General features: G+C 43.6%; 1 protein-coding gene across 3 annotated transcripts in view; it reads left to right on the top strand.

Moving 5' to 3' along the window:
- LOC106588997 (CUB and sushi domain-containing protein 3) overlaps window positions 1-16,638 on the top strand; it is a 746,396-nt gene that overhangs the window by 434,549 nt on the left and 295,209 nt on the right. For all 3 annotated transcript variants that reach the window (XM_045709277.1, XM_014178612.2, XM_014178611.2), the window contains 2 exons: window positions 6,088-6,191; window positions 9,486-9,598. In XM_045709277.1, the coding sequence (XP_045565233.1) occupies window positions 6,088-6,191; window positions 9,486-9,598 (217 nt within the window). The remainder of the gene's footprint in view (window positions 1-6,087; window positions 6,192-9,485; window positions 9,599-16,638) is intronic.

Genomic DNA, 16,638 nt, shown 5'->3' with positions numbered 1-16,638 from the left:
TCACATTCTATTAGTTAATGGTCAATGTGTATTACTGTGTATTACTGTGTATTACTGTGTAATGTTTGAAGGACAAGGGTCAGAGTACTCATAGGTTGTGTCCCAATTCTCTCTCCTTTCTCCTGAAGTGTTCACTCGTTCACTACTCTCCACAAACGTAAAAGCATAGGTTTGGTGTAGACATGGGCTAGAGGGAGTTTTCATTTACCAGTCACTGCCTTTTTAAATCAACCAAGTGCACACTTTAGGGGGAAGGAGAGATAATTGGGACATAGCCATAGACTTACTCATCCTGCCTCTTCCCTGCATCAGAGTAGCTATTAACCCGACATACTACTGTAGAATGTGCAGATGCTTATCAGTAAGAGAGGTGTGTTATCTAGCCCCCACATCCATCGAGCTCAAATCCTATCCTGTTACATCTCCACATTGGTCTCCCTCCAGAGATTGATGGTTTGTTGGAATATTAACCTCACAGGAAGCAGTTATGGTGAAGGTGAAACATGTTACATGTTTCCATTATGTTGACTGACATTCTATAGAGACAGAGGGTTTGACTTTGACCTAACACTCCTTAGAGACAGAGGGTTTGACTTTGACCTAACACTCCTTAGAGACAGAGGGTTTGACTTTGGCCTAACACTCCTTAGAGACAGAGGGTTTGACTTTGACCAAACACTCCTTAGAGACAGAGGGTTTGACTTTGACCAAACACTCCTTAGAGACAGAGGGTTTGACTTTGACCTAACACTCCTTAGAGACAGAGGGTTTGACTTTGGCCTAACACTCCTTAGAGACAGAGGGTTTGACTTTGACCAAACACTCCTTAGAGACAGAGGGTTTGACTTTGACCTAACACTCCTTAGAGACAGAGGGTTTGACTTTGGCCTAACACTCCTTAGAGACAGAGGGTTTGACTTTGACCAAACACTCCTTAGAGACAGAGGGTTTGACTTTGGCCCAATACTCCTTAGAGACAGAGGGTTTGACTTTGGCTCTTTCTAAATTGCCACATCCACAAATGTCACCATTTCCAATTAAAGGAGAAAGTGTCGAGGGACCTAGTGATACTAAGTTTTAACGAAGATGAAAGAAGAGAGGAGATAGAGGACTAGAGATAATGGTGACAAACATTGTCGGGAACCGCCCAGCAGATGCTTCGTTAATGTATAGCTCAGTTAACCCTGGTAATCCTATCAGCACACTACCTCTAAAACAAGCTTTACATGATCCCACAAGCCACCAGCTCTGACGTGACGGTGGCTTGTGGGAAGTTAAACAAATAAAATAATATATAAATAAAATATCTCCCACATTACAGTCTTATTGGATGACATCCCCAGGAGCTGAAATGCACGCAGAGACATTTTGATGTTTTTGAAGTTGAAATTGAATTTGGAATCTTGAGATGCACATGCAGCAGAGGCCTCCCCCAAGGCAAGGTAGATCATGTAAATATTCTGATCACTTCCTGTAATCAAAGTCTGCTTTAATCCTTTAATTAAACAGACTCTGTGGTGATTGACATGAAACTAGAGGAATCGTTCAATAATTGCCCATGTAGAGTTATCGGGGGTTTCCATCAGCTTCAATAGGATCCAGTGCTTACAAAACTTCAAAATACTACTTTTTGTGAATGCTCTGCACGCAATCCAAGCATCACTCTGGGCATTATTACCAACAAAAAGAGTGTTTGGATTTGTCAATTTCATAGACTTCTATGTGCCCAACAGATGGCCCATGTACACAAGGCAAACTCTACACTAGCGAATGCTGAGAATGGTGCTGCCAATGATACAAAACATTTACTGCACACACACACACACACACACACACACACACACACACGCACACACACACACACACACACACACACACACACACACACACACACACACACACACACACACACACACACACACACACACACACACACACACACACACACACACACACACACACACACACACACACACACACACACACGCCTGCCTGCCTGCCTGCCTGCTGGATCTTTCTAACATGAGAACAACAGGAAATCTCTGCTGGGGGAGATGGAGAGGCAGAGGGAATCTGACAGCCCATCTGAGTGGAGCTCTAGTCAGGGGTGTGAGTGTGTGAATGACCTGGGTTTCTTGTCACATGGGATGGATGAGAGTCTGATTGGACCCATGTGTGTGGCGCTGGCCCTGTGCCTGGTACATGTGTGTGTGTGTGTGTGTGTGCCTCTGTGTGCCTCTGTGTGTGTATGAAGCACTCTTTCTAAGCGCCCCCCTCCCACCTGGTGCTCACATGCTTCCTGTTGTATCAGCCAAGTTTATGGTGCTAGGAGGGCACTCGTCTCTCATTCAGGTCTATCAGCCAAGTTTATGGTGCTAGGAGGGCACTCGTCTCTCATTCAGGTCTATCAGCCAAGTTTATGGTGCTAGGAGGGCACTCGTCTCTCATTCAGGTCTATCAGCCAAGTGAATGGTGCTAGGAGGGCTCTCATCTCTCATTCAGGTCTATCAGCCAAGTTTATGGTGCTAGGAGGGCATTCGTCTCTCATTCAGGTCTATCAGCCAAGTTTATGGTGCTAGACGGGCACTCGTCTCTCATTCACGTCTATCAGCCAAGTTTATGGTGCTAGGAGGGCACTCGTCTCTCATTCAGGTCTATCAGCCAAGTGTATGGTGCTAGGAGGGCTCTCATCTCTCATTCAGGTCTATCAGCCAAGTTTATGGTGCTAGGAGGGCATTCGTCTCTCATTCAGGTCTATCAGCCAAGTGTATGGTGCTAGGAGGGCTCTCATCTCTCATTCAGGTCTATCAGCCAAGTTTATGGTGCTAGGAGAGCATTCGTCTCTCATTCAGGTCTATCAGCCAAGTTTATGGTGCTAGACGGGCACTCGTCTCTCATTCAGGTCTATCAGCCAAGTTTATGGTGCTAGGAGGGCATTTGTCTCTCATTCACATCTATCAGCCAAGTTTATGGTGCTAGGAGGGCACTCGTCTCTCATTCAGGTCTATCAGCCAAGTTTATGGTGCTAGGAGGGCATTCGTCTCTCATTCAGGTCTATCAGCCAAGTTTATGGTGCTAGACGGGCACTCGTCTCTCATTCAGGTCTATCAGCCAAGTTTATGGTGCTAGGAGGGCATTCGTCTCTCATTCACGTCTATCAGCCAAGTTTATGGTGCTAGGAGGGCACTCGTCTCTCATTCAGGTCTATCAGCCAAGTTTATGGTGCTAGGAGGGAACTCGTCTCTCATTCAGGTCTATCAGCCAAGTTTATGGTGCTAGGAGGGCACTCGTCTCTCATTCAGGTCTATCAGCCAAGTTTATGGTGCTAGACGGGCACTCGTCTCTCATTCAGGTCTATCAGCCAAGTGTATGGTGCTAGACTGGCACTTGTCTCTCATTCAGGTCTATCAGCCAAGTTTATGGTGCTAGACGGGCACTCGTCTCTCATTCAGGTCTATCAGCCAAGTGTATGGTGCTAGACTGGCACTCGTCTCTCATTCAGGTCTATCAGCCAAGTTTATGGTGCTAGACGGGCACTCGTCTCTCATTCAGGTCTATCAGCCAAGTTTATGGTGCTAGGAGGGAACTCGTCTCTCTTGTAGTCTTTGTATGCTGCACAACAGGCAGTGGGGATTAGGCAAGCCTGCATGACGAACAATATGCCTATTAGTCTTGTTGATGTCATAACCTAAGAAACATATTTTAAATCGACAGCATAAGCAGTGAAGACAATGTCTATGAGACAATGACAACAGTCTCTTAGCAACACTGACACAGAAAAACAGCAATTGTGTGTGTACAAACTTGGGGAGCGGACTGAACGACATCAAAACCTAACAGGATGTACAAGTGTTTACTAGGAGGGCTTGGTCTCAGTTGAGAGAGGACATTAGCATCGAGGCTTTCCTGATGAGAGGAGCGCTGAGCGTACTAGCGCCTTTGAAGGGCCTTTGTGATTCTTTAAAAACCCGTTGGGTTTTTACATAAAGGCCTGTTTAAACCTCTATAGCTGACTCCTTGGAGGCAGCTCTGTCTCGCTCTGAGTGAGTGAACACCCCCTTCTCCACACTGTGGTGTTCCTCACTGGGACTCGAAATGTTCGTTGTCGAGTCATAAGACTGGGATGTGGGTTTATTGGGATCATTGCTTTGCCGATCATTATGTAGTAGTGTGGCCCCAACCACCTTGTTTGTATTACAACATAGGCATTGCACTGGTACAACTACATACACACACACACACACACACACACACACACACACACACACACACACACACACACACACACACACACACACACACACACACACACACACACACACACACACACACACACTACATGACTGTTGACAACGGAACCACCTTGATTACGTTTGTGATGGCAGTAGGGATTGAGTGCTTTGTAATCGGCATTTGAAAATAACTTTATTACTCCATGCTGAAATGGTTAACTCTCTGGGCATCAATCAACCAGGTGAAGGGACTCTCTTTCCAGACAAGAGGACAGGAAGCAATCTGCTTACACCCCTGTTTGACACTGCAACAAGGGGCCATAGCAACCAGGCCTGGCTGTCTCCATCTGAACCTTAATGGGTTACTAATCATTCATCAGGACAGAAACTATCTCTAGATGACGATACAAGACAGAAGAGTCACGAGGAGAGCATTTTATTCATGTAGCCCTTTGGTATGATTTGTTATTCATTTGGTGTTGGGTTAGGCATGGGTTTTAAGCGTGTTGTATTTATTCACAGTTTCCTGATGGTACTGGTTTCTTTCGTAAATGTCGTGTTTGATTAATATTTATTTTATATTTCCTGATCTACTTGTTAGTGTATATTTGCATGTACTGCATGTGTGGGGACTGGGGACTCTCCATAATACTATTCACCATTGGGTAAAAGATATTGTCAGTGTTTTTCTAAAAAAACAACTAGATTTTTATTAATGTGTGGATTGTTCACGATCTAATTAGTGTAATTAGCGAATGTGAAGTTATTTCTGTTCTTCTGCTTCACCATATGGATACATACCCAGAGGGACTGTCACAGAAAAACAGACGATAGAAGCCTGTCTTAGTCCTGGGGGAACGAGAGAGAGAGAAAGTGAGAGAGAAAGACTGAACGAGAGAGAGAGAAAGACAGAAAGAGAGAGAAATAGATAAAGATAGAGAAAAAGAAAGAGACCCAGAGATACAGAGAGAGAGAATTGATATGAATTGAGAGACAGAGAAAAATGGAGAGAGAGAGAGAGAGAGAGACACAAAGACACAGAGAGAGAGAGACAGAGAGAGAGACATTTTTATTTTGTTCATTTGTATTGTTTATTTCACTTTTGTTTATTATCTACTTCACTTGGCAATGTTAAAATATGTTTCCCATGCCAATAAAGCCCTTGAATTGAATTGAATTGAATGTAATTGAATTGAGAGAGAGAGAGAGAGAGAGAGAGAGAGAGAGAGAGAGAGAGAGAGAGAGGCTGTCAGCTGTCTTTTCGGATGCAACCCTAATTATGTACTACAGTTATTTAATTTAGTTAACAGGATGTTCCGTTTCCATCTTTTCATCTTAGATTAGTGTCATGATTTTGATAACTAGACAACAGAATAATGAGCCATGGAATGAACCAACATTCTAATACATGACGTCATCTGAGCTGGTCTGTCTACAAAAAAAAATGGCCGTCATATTTTACTGCACTCTCAGCAATCAAGTTTTCAAGAAAACTGTGATGATGATGCATCATTGACTAATGAACAAACAACCGAAATATGTATTCAAGTGATCTATCCCTTTAATAAAGTATTGTGGCCTACCATCAAAAGGTATATTTACCCTAGTTGTTCTGCAATCACAGGGACTATTTTACTATGATCACCGTATTTCAATAAATCCTCAAAACACATGACAACAGTCTTTCTTTTGTGATGCCAAATTCTTCTGAAACATTGATGTCCCTTCCAGCCGATTTTCATGTATTACTGTAGCTGTTCCAGTGGAATTAAATTATGAGAAAGCCATATACGTTAATTCAGGCAATTTGACACATGGCTAACCATTATGTCTGATTTCTTCTGTCCACCGACAGGTCATTCAAATCAACTTTGAGGAGTTTGACCTGGAGATTGCCTACGACACGCTAACCATCGGTGATGGAGGGGAAGTGGGTGACCCCAAGACGATACTACAAGTGTGAGTGGCTGAGCGTTTTACTGGATCTATACTGAACAAAAACATAAATTAATATCATGCAACAATTTCAAAGATTTTACTGAATTACAGTTCATATAAGGAAATCAGTCAATGGAAATGAATTAGGTCCTTATCTATGGATTTCACATGACTGAGCAGGGGTGTAGCCATGGGTGGGCCTTGGAGGGCAACCATGGCCAATGGGGAGCCAGGCCCAGCCAATCAGAATGAGTTTTTCCCCACAAAAGGGATTTATTAAAGACAGAAATACTCCACAGTGTTTACATTTTTGTTAATGTGGTGGGGTACATGTTAACATTCATGTGGTGGGGTACATGTTAACATTCATGTGGTGGGGTACATGTTCACATTCATGTGGTGGGGTACATGTTAATAACATTCACGTGGTGGGGTACATGTTCACATTCATGTGGTGGGGTACATGTTCACATTCATGTGGTGGGGTACATGTTAACATTCATGTGGTGGGGTACATGTTCACATTCATGTGGTGGGGTACATGTTCACATTCATGTGGTGGGGTACGTGTTAACATTCATGTGGTGAGGTACATGTTAACATTCATGTGGTGGGGTACATGTTAACATTCATGTGGTGAGGTACATGTTAACATTCATGTGGTGGGGTACATGTTCACATTCATGTGGTGGGGTACATGTTAATAACATTCATGTGGTGGGGTACATGTTAACATTCATGTGGTGGGGCGCATTTTAACATTCATGTGGTGGGGTACATTTTCACATTCATGTGGTGGGGTACATGTTAACATTCATGTTGTGGGGTAAATGTTCACATTTATGTGGTGGGGTACATGTTAACATTAATCTTTGAAGTTATTATAGTCCCCCATAACATTGACTTGTGTGTAATCTGATTTAAAGATTGTCCATCAATGTGCCAGTCCCATATTACAGTCAGGGGGATAGTGAGTGTTGTTATCAGTGGAACAGTCCCATATTACAGTCAGGAGGGATAGTGAGTGTTGTTATCAGTAGAACAGTCCCATATTACAGTCAGGGGGATAGTGAGTGTTGTTATCAGTGGAACAGTCCCATATTACAGTCAGGAGGGATAGTGAGTGTTGTTATCAGTAGAACAGTCCCATATTACAGTCAGGAGGGATAGTGAGTGTTGTTATCAGTGGAACAGTCCCATATTACAGTCAGGAGGGATAGTGAGTGTTGTTATCAGTAGAACAGTCCCATATTACAGTCAGGAGGGATAGTGAGTGTTGTTATCAGTGGAACAGTCCCATATTACAGTCAGGAGGGATAGTGAGTGTTGTTATCAGTGGAACAGTCCCATATTACAGTCAGGAGGGATAGTGAGTGTTGTTATCAGTAGAACAGTCCCATATTACAGTCAGGAGGGATAGTGAGTGTTGTTATCAGTGGAACAGTCCCATATTACAGTCAGGGGGATAGTGAGTGTTGTTATCAGTAGAACAGTCCCATATTACAGTCAGGGGGATAGTGAGTGTTGTTATCAGTAGAACAGTCCCATATTACAGTCAGGGGGATAGTGAGTGTTGTTATCAGTGGAACAGTCCCATATTACAGTCAGGAGGGATAGTGAGTGTTGTTATCAGTGGAACAGTCCCATATTACAGTCAGGAGGGATAGTGAGTGTTGTTATCAGTAGAACAGTCCCATATTACAGTCAGGAGGGATAGTGAGTGTTGTTATCAGTAGAACAGTCCCATATTACAGTCAGGAGGGATAGTGAGTGTTGTTATCAGTGGAACAGTCCCATATTACAGTCAGGAGGGATAGTGAGTGTTGTTATCAGTAGAACAGTCCCATATTACAGTCAGGAGGGATAGTGAGTGTTGTTATCAGTGGAACAGTCCCATATTACAGTCAGGAGGGATAGTGAGTGTTGTTATCAGTGGAACAGTCCCATATTACAGTCAGGAGGGATAGTGAGTGTTGTTATCAGTAGAACAGTCCCATATTACAGTCAGGAGGGATAGTGAGTGTTGTTATCAGTGGAACAGTCCCATATTACAGTCAGGAGGGATAGTGAGTGTTGTTATCAGTGGAACAGTCCCATATTACAGTCAGGAGGGATAGTGACTGTTGTTATCAGTGGAACAGTCCCATATTACAGTCAGGAGGGATAGTGAGTGTTGTTATCAGTAGAACAGTCCCATATTACAGTCAGGGGGATAGTGAGTGTTGTTATCAGTGGAACAGTCCCATATTACAGTCAGGAGGGATAGTGAGTGTTGTTATCAGTAGAACAGTCCCATATTACAGTCAGGAGGGATAGTGAGTGTTGTTATCAGTGGAACAGTCCCATATTACAGTCAGGAGGGATAGTGAGTGTTGTTATCAGTAGAACAGTCCCATATTACAGTCAGGAGGGATAGTGAGTGTTGTTATCAGTGGAACAGTCCCATATTACAGTCAGGAGGGATAGTGAGTGTTGTTATCAGTGGAACAGTCCCATATTACAGTCAGGAGGGATAGTGAGTGTTGTTATCAGTGGAACAGTCCCATATTACAGTCAGGAGGGATAGTGAGTGTTGTTATCAGTGGAACAGTCCCATATTACAGTCAGGAGGGATAGTGAGTGTTGTTATCAGTGGAACAGTCCCATATTACAGTCAGGAGGGATAGTGAGTGTTGTTATCAGTGGAACAGTCCCATATTACAGTCAGGAGGGATAGTGAGTGTTGTTATCAGTGGAACAGTCCCATATTACAGTCAGGAGGGATAGTGAGTGTTGTTATCAGTGGAACAGTCCCATATTACAGTCAGGAGGGATAGTGAGTGTTGTTATCAGTAGAACAGTCCCATATTACAGTCAGGAGGGATAGTGAGTGTTGTTATCAGTAGAACAGTCCCATATTACAGTCAGGGGGATAGTGAGTGTTGTTATCAGTGGAACAGTCCCATATTACAGTCAGGAGGGATAGTGAGTGTTGTTATCAGTAGAACAGTCCCATATTACAGTCAGGAGGGATAGTGAGTGTTGTTATCAGTGGAACAGTCCCATATTACAGTCAGGAGGGATAGTGAGTGTTGTTATCAGTGGAACAGTCCCATATTACAGTCAGGAGGGATAGTGAGTGTTGTTATCAGTGGAACAGTCCCATATTACAGTCAGGAGGGATAGTGAGTGTTGTTATCAGTGGAACAGTCCCATATTACAGGTAAGGTTTGTGTCTGTGTGTGTGTTTGTCTGTGTGAGCGTGTGAGCATGTGGATGAGTGTGTGTGTGTGTGTGTGTCAGGCTAACAGTGTGTTCTTGTCTTCCTCCCTCCAGTCTCTCAGGTAGCTTTGTCCCTGACCTCATCGTCAGCATGACCCATCAGATGTGGCTCCATCTCCAATCAGACGAGAGCGTTGGCTCCATAGGCTTCAAGATCAACTTTAAAGGTACATTGTGTGTGTGTGTGTGTGTGTGTGTGTGTGTGTGTGTGTGTGTGTGTGTGTGTGTGTGTGTGTGTGTGTGTGTGTGTGTGTGTGTGTGTGTGTGCATGCACCTATACATGAATGAATCTCATTGTGAATGTGTCTGTGTTCTTGGAATGCATTCAGCAGCGCTCTAGCAGCTACTAAACCTTATATTGGTCTTGAGTTAGAGAGGCAGAGGAACGGTCTTGAGTTAGAGAGGCAGAGGAACGGTCTTGAGTTAGAGAGGCAGAGGAACGGCCTTGAGTTAGAGAGGCAGAGGAACGGTCTTGAGTTAGAGAGGCAAAGGAACGGTCTTGAGTTAGAGAGGCAGAGGAACGGTCTTGAGTTAGAGAGGCAGAGGAACAGCCTTGAGTTAGAGAGGCAGTGGAACGGTCTTGAGTTAGAGAGGCAGAGGAACGGTCTTGAGTTAGAGAGGCAGAGGAACGGTCTTGAGTTAGAGAGGCAGAGGAACAGCCTTGAGTTAGAGAGGCAGAGGAACTGTCAGTACAGCCAGTCAGATGAGAGATGGACAGATAGACTGTCACTACAGGGGTGGCAGGTATGCTAGTGGTTAGAGCGTTGGGCCAGTAACCGAAAGGTTGCTAGATTGAATCCCAGAGCTGACAAGGTAAAAATCAGTCGTTCTTCCCCTGAACAAGGCAGTTAACCCACTGTTTCCCGGGCGCCGTGGATGTCGATTAAGGCAGCCCTCCACACCTCTCTGATTCAGAAGGGTTGGGTTAAAGCAGCCCTCCACACCTCTCTGATTCAGAAGGGTTGGGTTAAAGCAGCCCTCCACACCTCTCTGATTCAGAAGGGTTGGGTTAAAGCAGCCCTCCACACCTCTCTGATTCAGAAGGGTTGGGTTAAAGCAGCCCTCCACACCTCTCTGATTCAGAAGGGTTGGGTTAAAGCAGCCCTCCACACCTCTCTGATTCAGAAGGGTTGGGTTAAAGCAGCCCTCCACACCTCTCTGATTTAGAAGGGTTGGGTTAAAGCAGCCCTCCACACCTCTCTGATTCAGAAGGGTTGGGTTAAAGCAGCCCTCCACACCTCTCTGATTCAGAAGGGTTGGGTTAAAGCAGCCCTCCACACCTCTCTGATTTAGAAGGGTTGGGTTAAAGCAGCCCTCCACACCTCTCTGATTCAGAAGGGTTGGGTTAAAGCAGCCCTCCACACCTCTCTGATTCAGAAGGGTTGGGTTAAAGCAGCCCTCCACACCTCTCTGATTCAGAAGGGTTGGGTTAAAGCAGCCCTCCACACCTCTCTGATTCAGAAGGGTTGGGTTAAAGCAGCCCTCCACACCTCTCTGATTCAGAAGGGTTGGGTTAAAGCAGCCCTCCACACCTCTCTGATTCAGAAGGGTTGGGTTAAAGCAGCCCTCCACACCTCTCTGATTCAGAAGGGTTGGGTTAAAGCAGCCCTCCACACCTCTCTGATTTAGAAGGGTTGGGTTAAAGCAGCCCTCCACACCTCTCTGATTTAGAGGGGTTGGGTTAAAGCAGCCTCCACACCTCTCTGATTTAGAGGGGTTGGGTTAAATGTAGAAGACACATTTCAGTTGAAGGCATTCAGTTGTACAACTGACTAGGTATCCTCCTTTCTCTACAGCCAGTCAGATGAGAGATTAACAGACAGACTATCAGTACAGCCAGTCAGATGAGAGATGGACAGACAGGGAAATTATCAGGGAAGCAGCAGACCAGAGCCAACTCTACCAACTTGTCAAATGGCTAATACACTTCCCTTACTCCCCTCTTCCCTCCCACCATCCCTGGCTTTCTCAATCACTAAGCTGTCATTATGAATTGCTTGTGAAAGGTCATGGGTCCTGGTGACCTGTTACCTTCTACTAAACTGATAGTTCATCACCTCGTGAACACTTGCAACCCATATAAGGGGTTGTCACGCACATCATAGCTTGGTAGTTACTGGGGGGATTCCAACATGAAATAGAAGGAGGTTTCATCTCTCAAACACCAGCCACATCCGTTGGATATAAACTAGCATTTCCCCACAATATCCATATCTTTGATTATTTCCCCTAAAGCTTAGGACTTTGTAATAAATGAGTGTCTTAGTGATAAACAGCACGCCAACCACCCTAATGAAGGAAAGTGAGTTAGGTAGATAGAGAGGGGGAGGGAGGGATAGAGAGAGCAAGAGAGAGAGAGAGAGATAAAAAGAGATACTGTAATATCTCTGGAGGAAAAAAAGAGAGAAACCTGCTGTGGAAGAGATTGTGGTTAGAATTAGCTAGTTTTCCTTCCTCTCTCTAACAGACATTACCTTTCATAACGGTAAACCCTTTACTAACTATTCATCAGTGCTCTTTTAAAGACTGTGAGAGAGTAAATATGAATGTATTACTCTCCCAGATACACAAAGAGGAAGTACTTCATGTATCTACTGTAGATGATGCTGTGTAGAAGGCCTACATTACTGTAGATGATGCTGTGTAGAAGGCCTACATTACTGTAGATGATGCTGTGTAGAAGGCCTACATTACTGTAGATGTTTGTCAGAAGCTTCAATATCCCTGAAATACTGATCTGAGAACAGTTATTTTGATCATTTCTCACTTGGTGCCAGTACTTCACATCATGTTAAATGGCCTTCCCTAATGAGGAATAAAAGTGCTAATTTAGCAGCTGATTTCATGTTTTTTGACATTAACCCATCACATCCATTCATATTATTCCTGCAGAAACACTGACAGATGAAGCAGGACAGGCACTTGAAGGGTGAAAAGGAGATTTGTTAACACTTTACAAGAAGACCTACAGTACACTGAGTATACAAAACATTTCCCTCAGAACAACCTCAATTCATCGGGACATGGACTACAAGGTGTCAAAAGCATGTCCTTTAGGTGGCGGAGCATTCTTGATACACACGGGAATCTGTTGAGCATGAAAAACCCAGCAGTGTTGCAGTTCTTGACACAAACCAGTGTTCCTGGTGTAACCGGTGCTGTACTGCACCGCTGTAACTCTGCGTTGTGTGTGATTGATTGAGACTATAGACGTGGACTTTGGAGATCAGGTAGTTTTAATTAAGCATCTGCATCCAAAAGAAAATAAAACATTTGTAGAGCACATATGTTCTGCGAATCGTCGCCTCTTTCTCTCATAGTGCATCAAAATGATTTTCGAATATAAAAATGAGTACAGCCTCTCCTTATTGTGCATCAACACATACAATAGCCTGCTAATACCTTAGCTAGCTATTAACCACATGTTGAATTCAGAATGTTGATATCATCCTAAATAGTTCCATTACAAGTGCATCTTAACAATACCATCCACTTATGAGTAACCTCTAAATATACATCATTATTCATGAACCAAACACTGTGTGTATGACTTTGTGCTTAAAAGAATCAAACTTTTCTGAAGACGACAGAAAAAGTGTGCCTACCTCTCAGAGTGCATCAAAATGATTTGAGCACGATCACGCAGGGCAAAACGTAAGTACACACTCCCCTACTCCCAGGATGCAGGCATGCATAATAACAAATCAACATGCCATATTAATATATGAACCTGGTGAAATTCACACAGTACTTTAACAACTGTTACACTGACACCTACTACCATACCCCGTTCAAAGGCACTTAAATCTTTTGTTTTGGCCTTACAACCTCTGAATGGCACACATACATAGTCCATGTCTCAATTGTCTCAAGGCTTAAAAATCCTTCTTTAACCTGTCTCCTCCCCTTCATCTACACTGATTGAAGTGGATTTAACAAGTGACATCAATAAGGGATCATAGCTTTCACCTGGATTCACCTGGGCAATCTATGTCATGGAAAGAGCAGGTGTTCTTAATGTTTTGTACACTCAGTGTAGATTGTTAATCAGAAGCTTTAATATCCCTAAAATACTGATCTGAGAGCAGTTATCTTCTTCATTTCTCACTTGGTGCCAGTACTTTACATCGTGCTAAATGGCCTTCCCTAATGAAGAATAAAAGAGCTAATTTAGCAGCTGATTTCATGCTTTTTGACCCTGTCACTGTGGGTTGACGTTAACCCCTCACGTCCATTCATATTATTCCAGCAGAAACACTGACAGATGAAGCAGGACAGACACTTGAAGGGTGAAAAGGAGATTTGGTAACGCTTTACATTAAGTTGCTCTGATGCTTATTCTTTACAAAAAAAATAGTGTATTTTTAATATGTTGTTAAGAAGAAAGAGTATTAAAATCTTTGTCAAATCACGTGATGAATCCATTTGCGCACAACCAACCCATCATTTGAGTTCTATACTGCAACAAAATCCCTTCTAATCAGAACAGTCTGTGGACAATATTCAGATCTCAGGTGAAATACAGGACACGGTTTCATCTGCATGTTTTTTAGATTCCTGCATTCCCTGCATTCTAATCACAGGAAAAGATGTCAGCATTTCCAGACTTGTCCTCAATTTACTTGAACTATTGTTTTTTTACCCCATTAGATACACATGAGTGTTGCAGAGGTTTATGGGTAGTCATAGCCATCATTATTTCTTATGCCCCCTAATTAGAGATTCCAGAACAAAAGAGCCATTTGCATTTTGCTTGATAGCGTTGACTGTACATGTCATTGCAGTCCTTCTCGCTCGTTCTCTCTCTCGCTCTCTTTCTGTCTCTTTTCTTTTTCTCTCCTGTTATCTCTCTCTCTCTATCTTTAAACCAATCTCCCCCCTCTCGCTCTCTCTCTTGCTTTCTTCCACTCTGCCTCTCATTCTATCTCTCTTTCTTCCCCCTCTCTCTCTCTCTCTCTCTCTCTCTTTCTATCTCTCGCAATGTGATATGGTTTCAGTGGTTTTAAATCATTGTGCTACACTAAACCACCAACTGTTCATGCAGTTGAATCACACACACACACACACACACACACACACACACACACACACACACACACACACACACACACACACACACACACACACACACACACACACACACACACACACACACACACACACACAGAGAGAGAGAGAGAAAAACACACTTTCTCTCAGCACTGCAGGGAGCATATGATACGCTCTTCTTCTTCTCTCTACAATGATACAACAGTTTTTTTCAGCTCTTGAGGATTCTGCAGCCAGTATATGTGTGCTAGCATCTCTCTGTCTGCAGCCAGTCTATGTGTGCTAGCATCTCTCTGTTTGCAGCCAGTCTATGTGTGCTAGCATCTCTCTGTCTGCAGCCAGTCTATGTGTGCTAGCATCTCTCTGTCTGCAGCCAGTCTATGTGTGCTAGCATCTCTCTGTCTGCAGCCAGTCTATGTGTGCTAGCATCTCTCTGTCTGCAGCCAGTCTATGTGTGCTAGCATCTCTCTGTCTGCAGCCAGTCTATGTGTGCTAGCATCTCTCTGTCTGCAGCCAGTCTATGTGTGCTAGCATCTCTCTGTCTGCAGACAGTCTATAGCCTGCATCTCATTATCTCAGCTAACGACTTCTAGAGAAATTAGTTATTTGGAGTGATGCAGGCTATGGATGATATTATTGTCTTATAGTGGGAATAAGCAGATCCTGGGAACAGCTAGCGGATATAGAGAACCAAATGGGAGTCCTCATAGTGTGAGACCTAATAACTCCCTTTAGAGAGAATGTAGAGGAAGCCAATAACATTTCACTGTTTAGCCAGCAAATTTACTGGCCACCATAAAGCATTGATGTTCCCAGTTCAATGAAACATTTAACATGTTCTTTGTTTTATGAATTAAATATCATGCGCTTACATCATGAATGATTTATGCATATGCACTGTGTATTGGGCTTTTAAGATTGTTTTGTCTCAATCAAACACAGTTGGAACACATGATCATGGTTTTACCAACAATCTGCTGTACTAAAACTTCTGCAACATTTATAACTAGTAGAATATGCACCTAAAACAATTTGTATCTTATTCTAGAGTGTGTCTGTAAATTCGACAGATTCTCGCCTCGTTAATTACTTTGTGAGTGAGCTGTTATGATTTCCCTCGACTACCTGCCTCCATTCTAATGTGCACTTACAGTAGTGTGGGTACCAGTTTCTTCATTTTGATGTCAGTTCGCCGTAACTGTCAAGAATTTTACACAATGGGAGCAGATTTTACATCAAAAGGACATAATGACATAAATGACATTGAGTGGGTACCAGTTTCATCGAACATCTCATTCCAAAATCATGGGCATTAATATGGAGTTGATCCCCCCCTTTGCTGAAATAACAGCCGCCACTCTTCTGGGAAGGCTTTCCACTAGATGTTGGGAAATAGCTGTGGGGTCTTCCATTCCGCCACAAGCATTAGTGAGGTCGGGCACTGATGTTGGGCGATTAGGCCTGGCTCGCAGTTGGCTTTCCAATTCATCCCAAAGGTGTTCGATGAGGTTGAGGTCAGGGCTTTGTTTAGGCCAGTCAAGTTCTTCCACACCAATCTTGACAAACCGGGTTCATCAGTGTTTGGCACGGGGTAGGCCGGCATTGTAAATAAGAATTTGTTCTTAACTGACTTGCCTAGTTAAATAAAGGTTAAATAAAATTTAAAAATTGTAAATAATTGTAAATGGCATTGTCATGCTGAAACAGGAAAGGACCTTCCCCAAACTGTGTTAAGCTTTAAGATTTCCCTTCACTAGAACCAAGGGGCCTAGCCCGAACCATGAAAAACAGACTATTATTCCTCCTCCACCAAACTTTACAGTTGGCACTGTGCATTGGAGCAAGTAGTGTTCTCCTGGCATCTGCCAAACCCAGATTTGTCCATCAGACTGCCAGATGGTGAAGCGTGATTCATCACTCCAGAGAACGCATTTCCACTGCTCCAGAGTCCAATGGTGGCGAGCTTTACACCACTCCAGCTGACGCTTGGCATAGCGCATGGTGATCTTATGCTCGTGTGCAGCTGCTTGGCCATGGAAATCCATTTCCCGACAAACAGTTCCTGTGCTGACGTTGTTCCAGAGGCAGTTTTGAACTCGGTAGTGAGTATTGCTACCAAGGACAGACGTTTTTTACACGCTACCTGCTTCAGCACTCG

This window comes from Salmo salar, chromosome ssa27 (assembly GCF_905237065.1).
Source record: "Salmo salar chromosome ssa27, Ssal_v3.1, whole genome shotgun sequence".
NCBI classification, from domain to species: Eukaryota; Metazoa; Chordata; class Actinopteri; order Salmoniformes; family Salmonidae; genus Salmo; species Salmo salar.
Note: the sequence above shows the minus strand (reverse complement) of the source record. Positions and strands in the feature narration are given on the sequence as shown.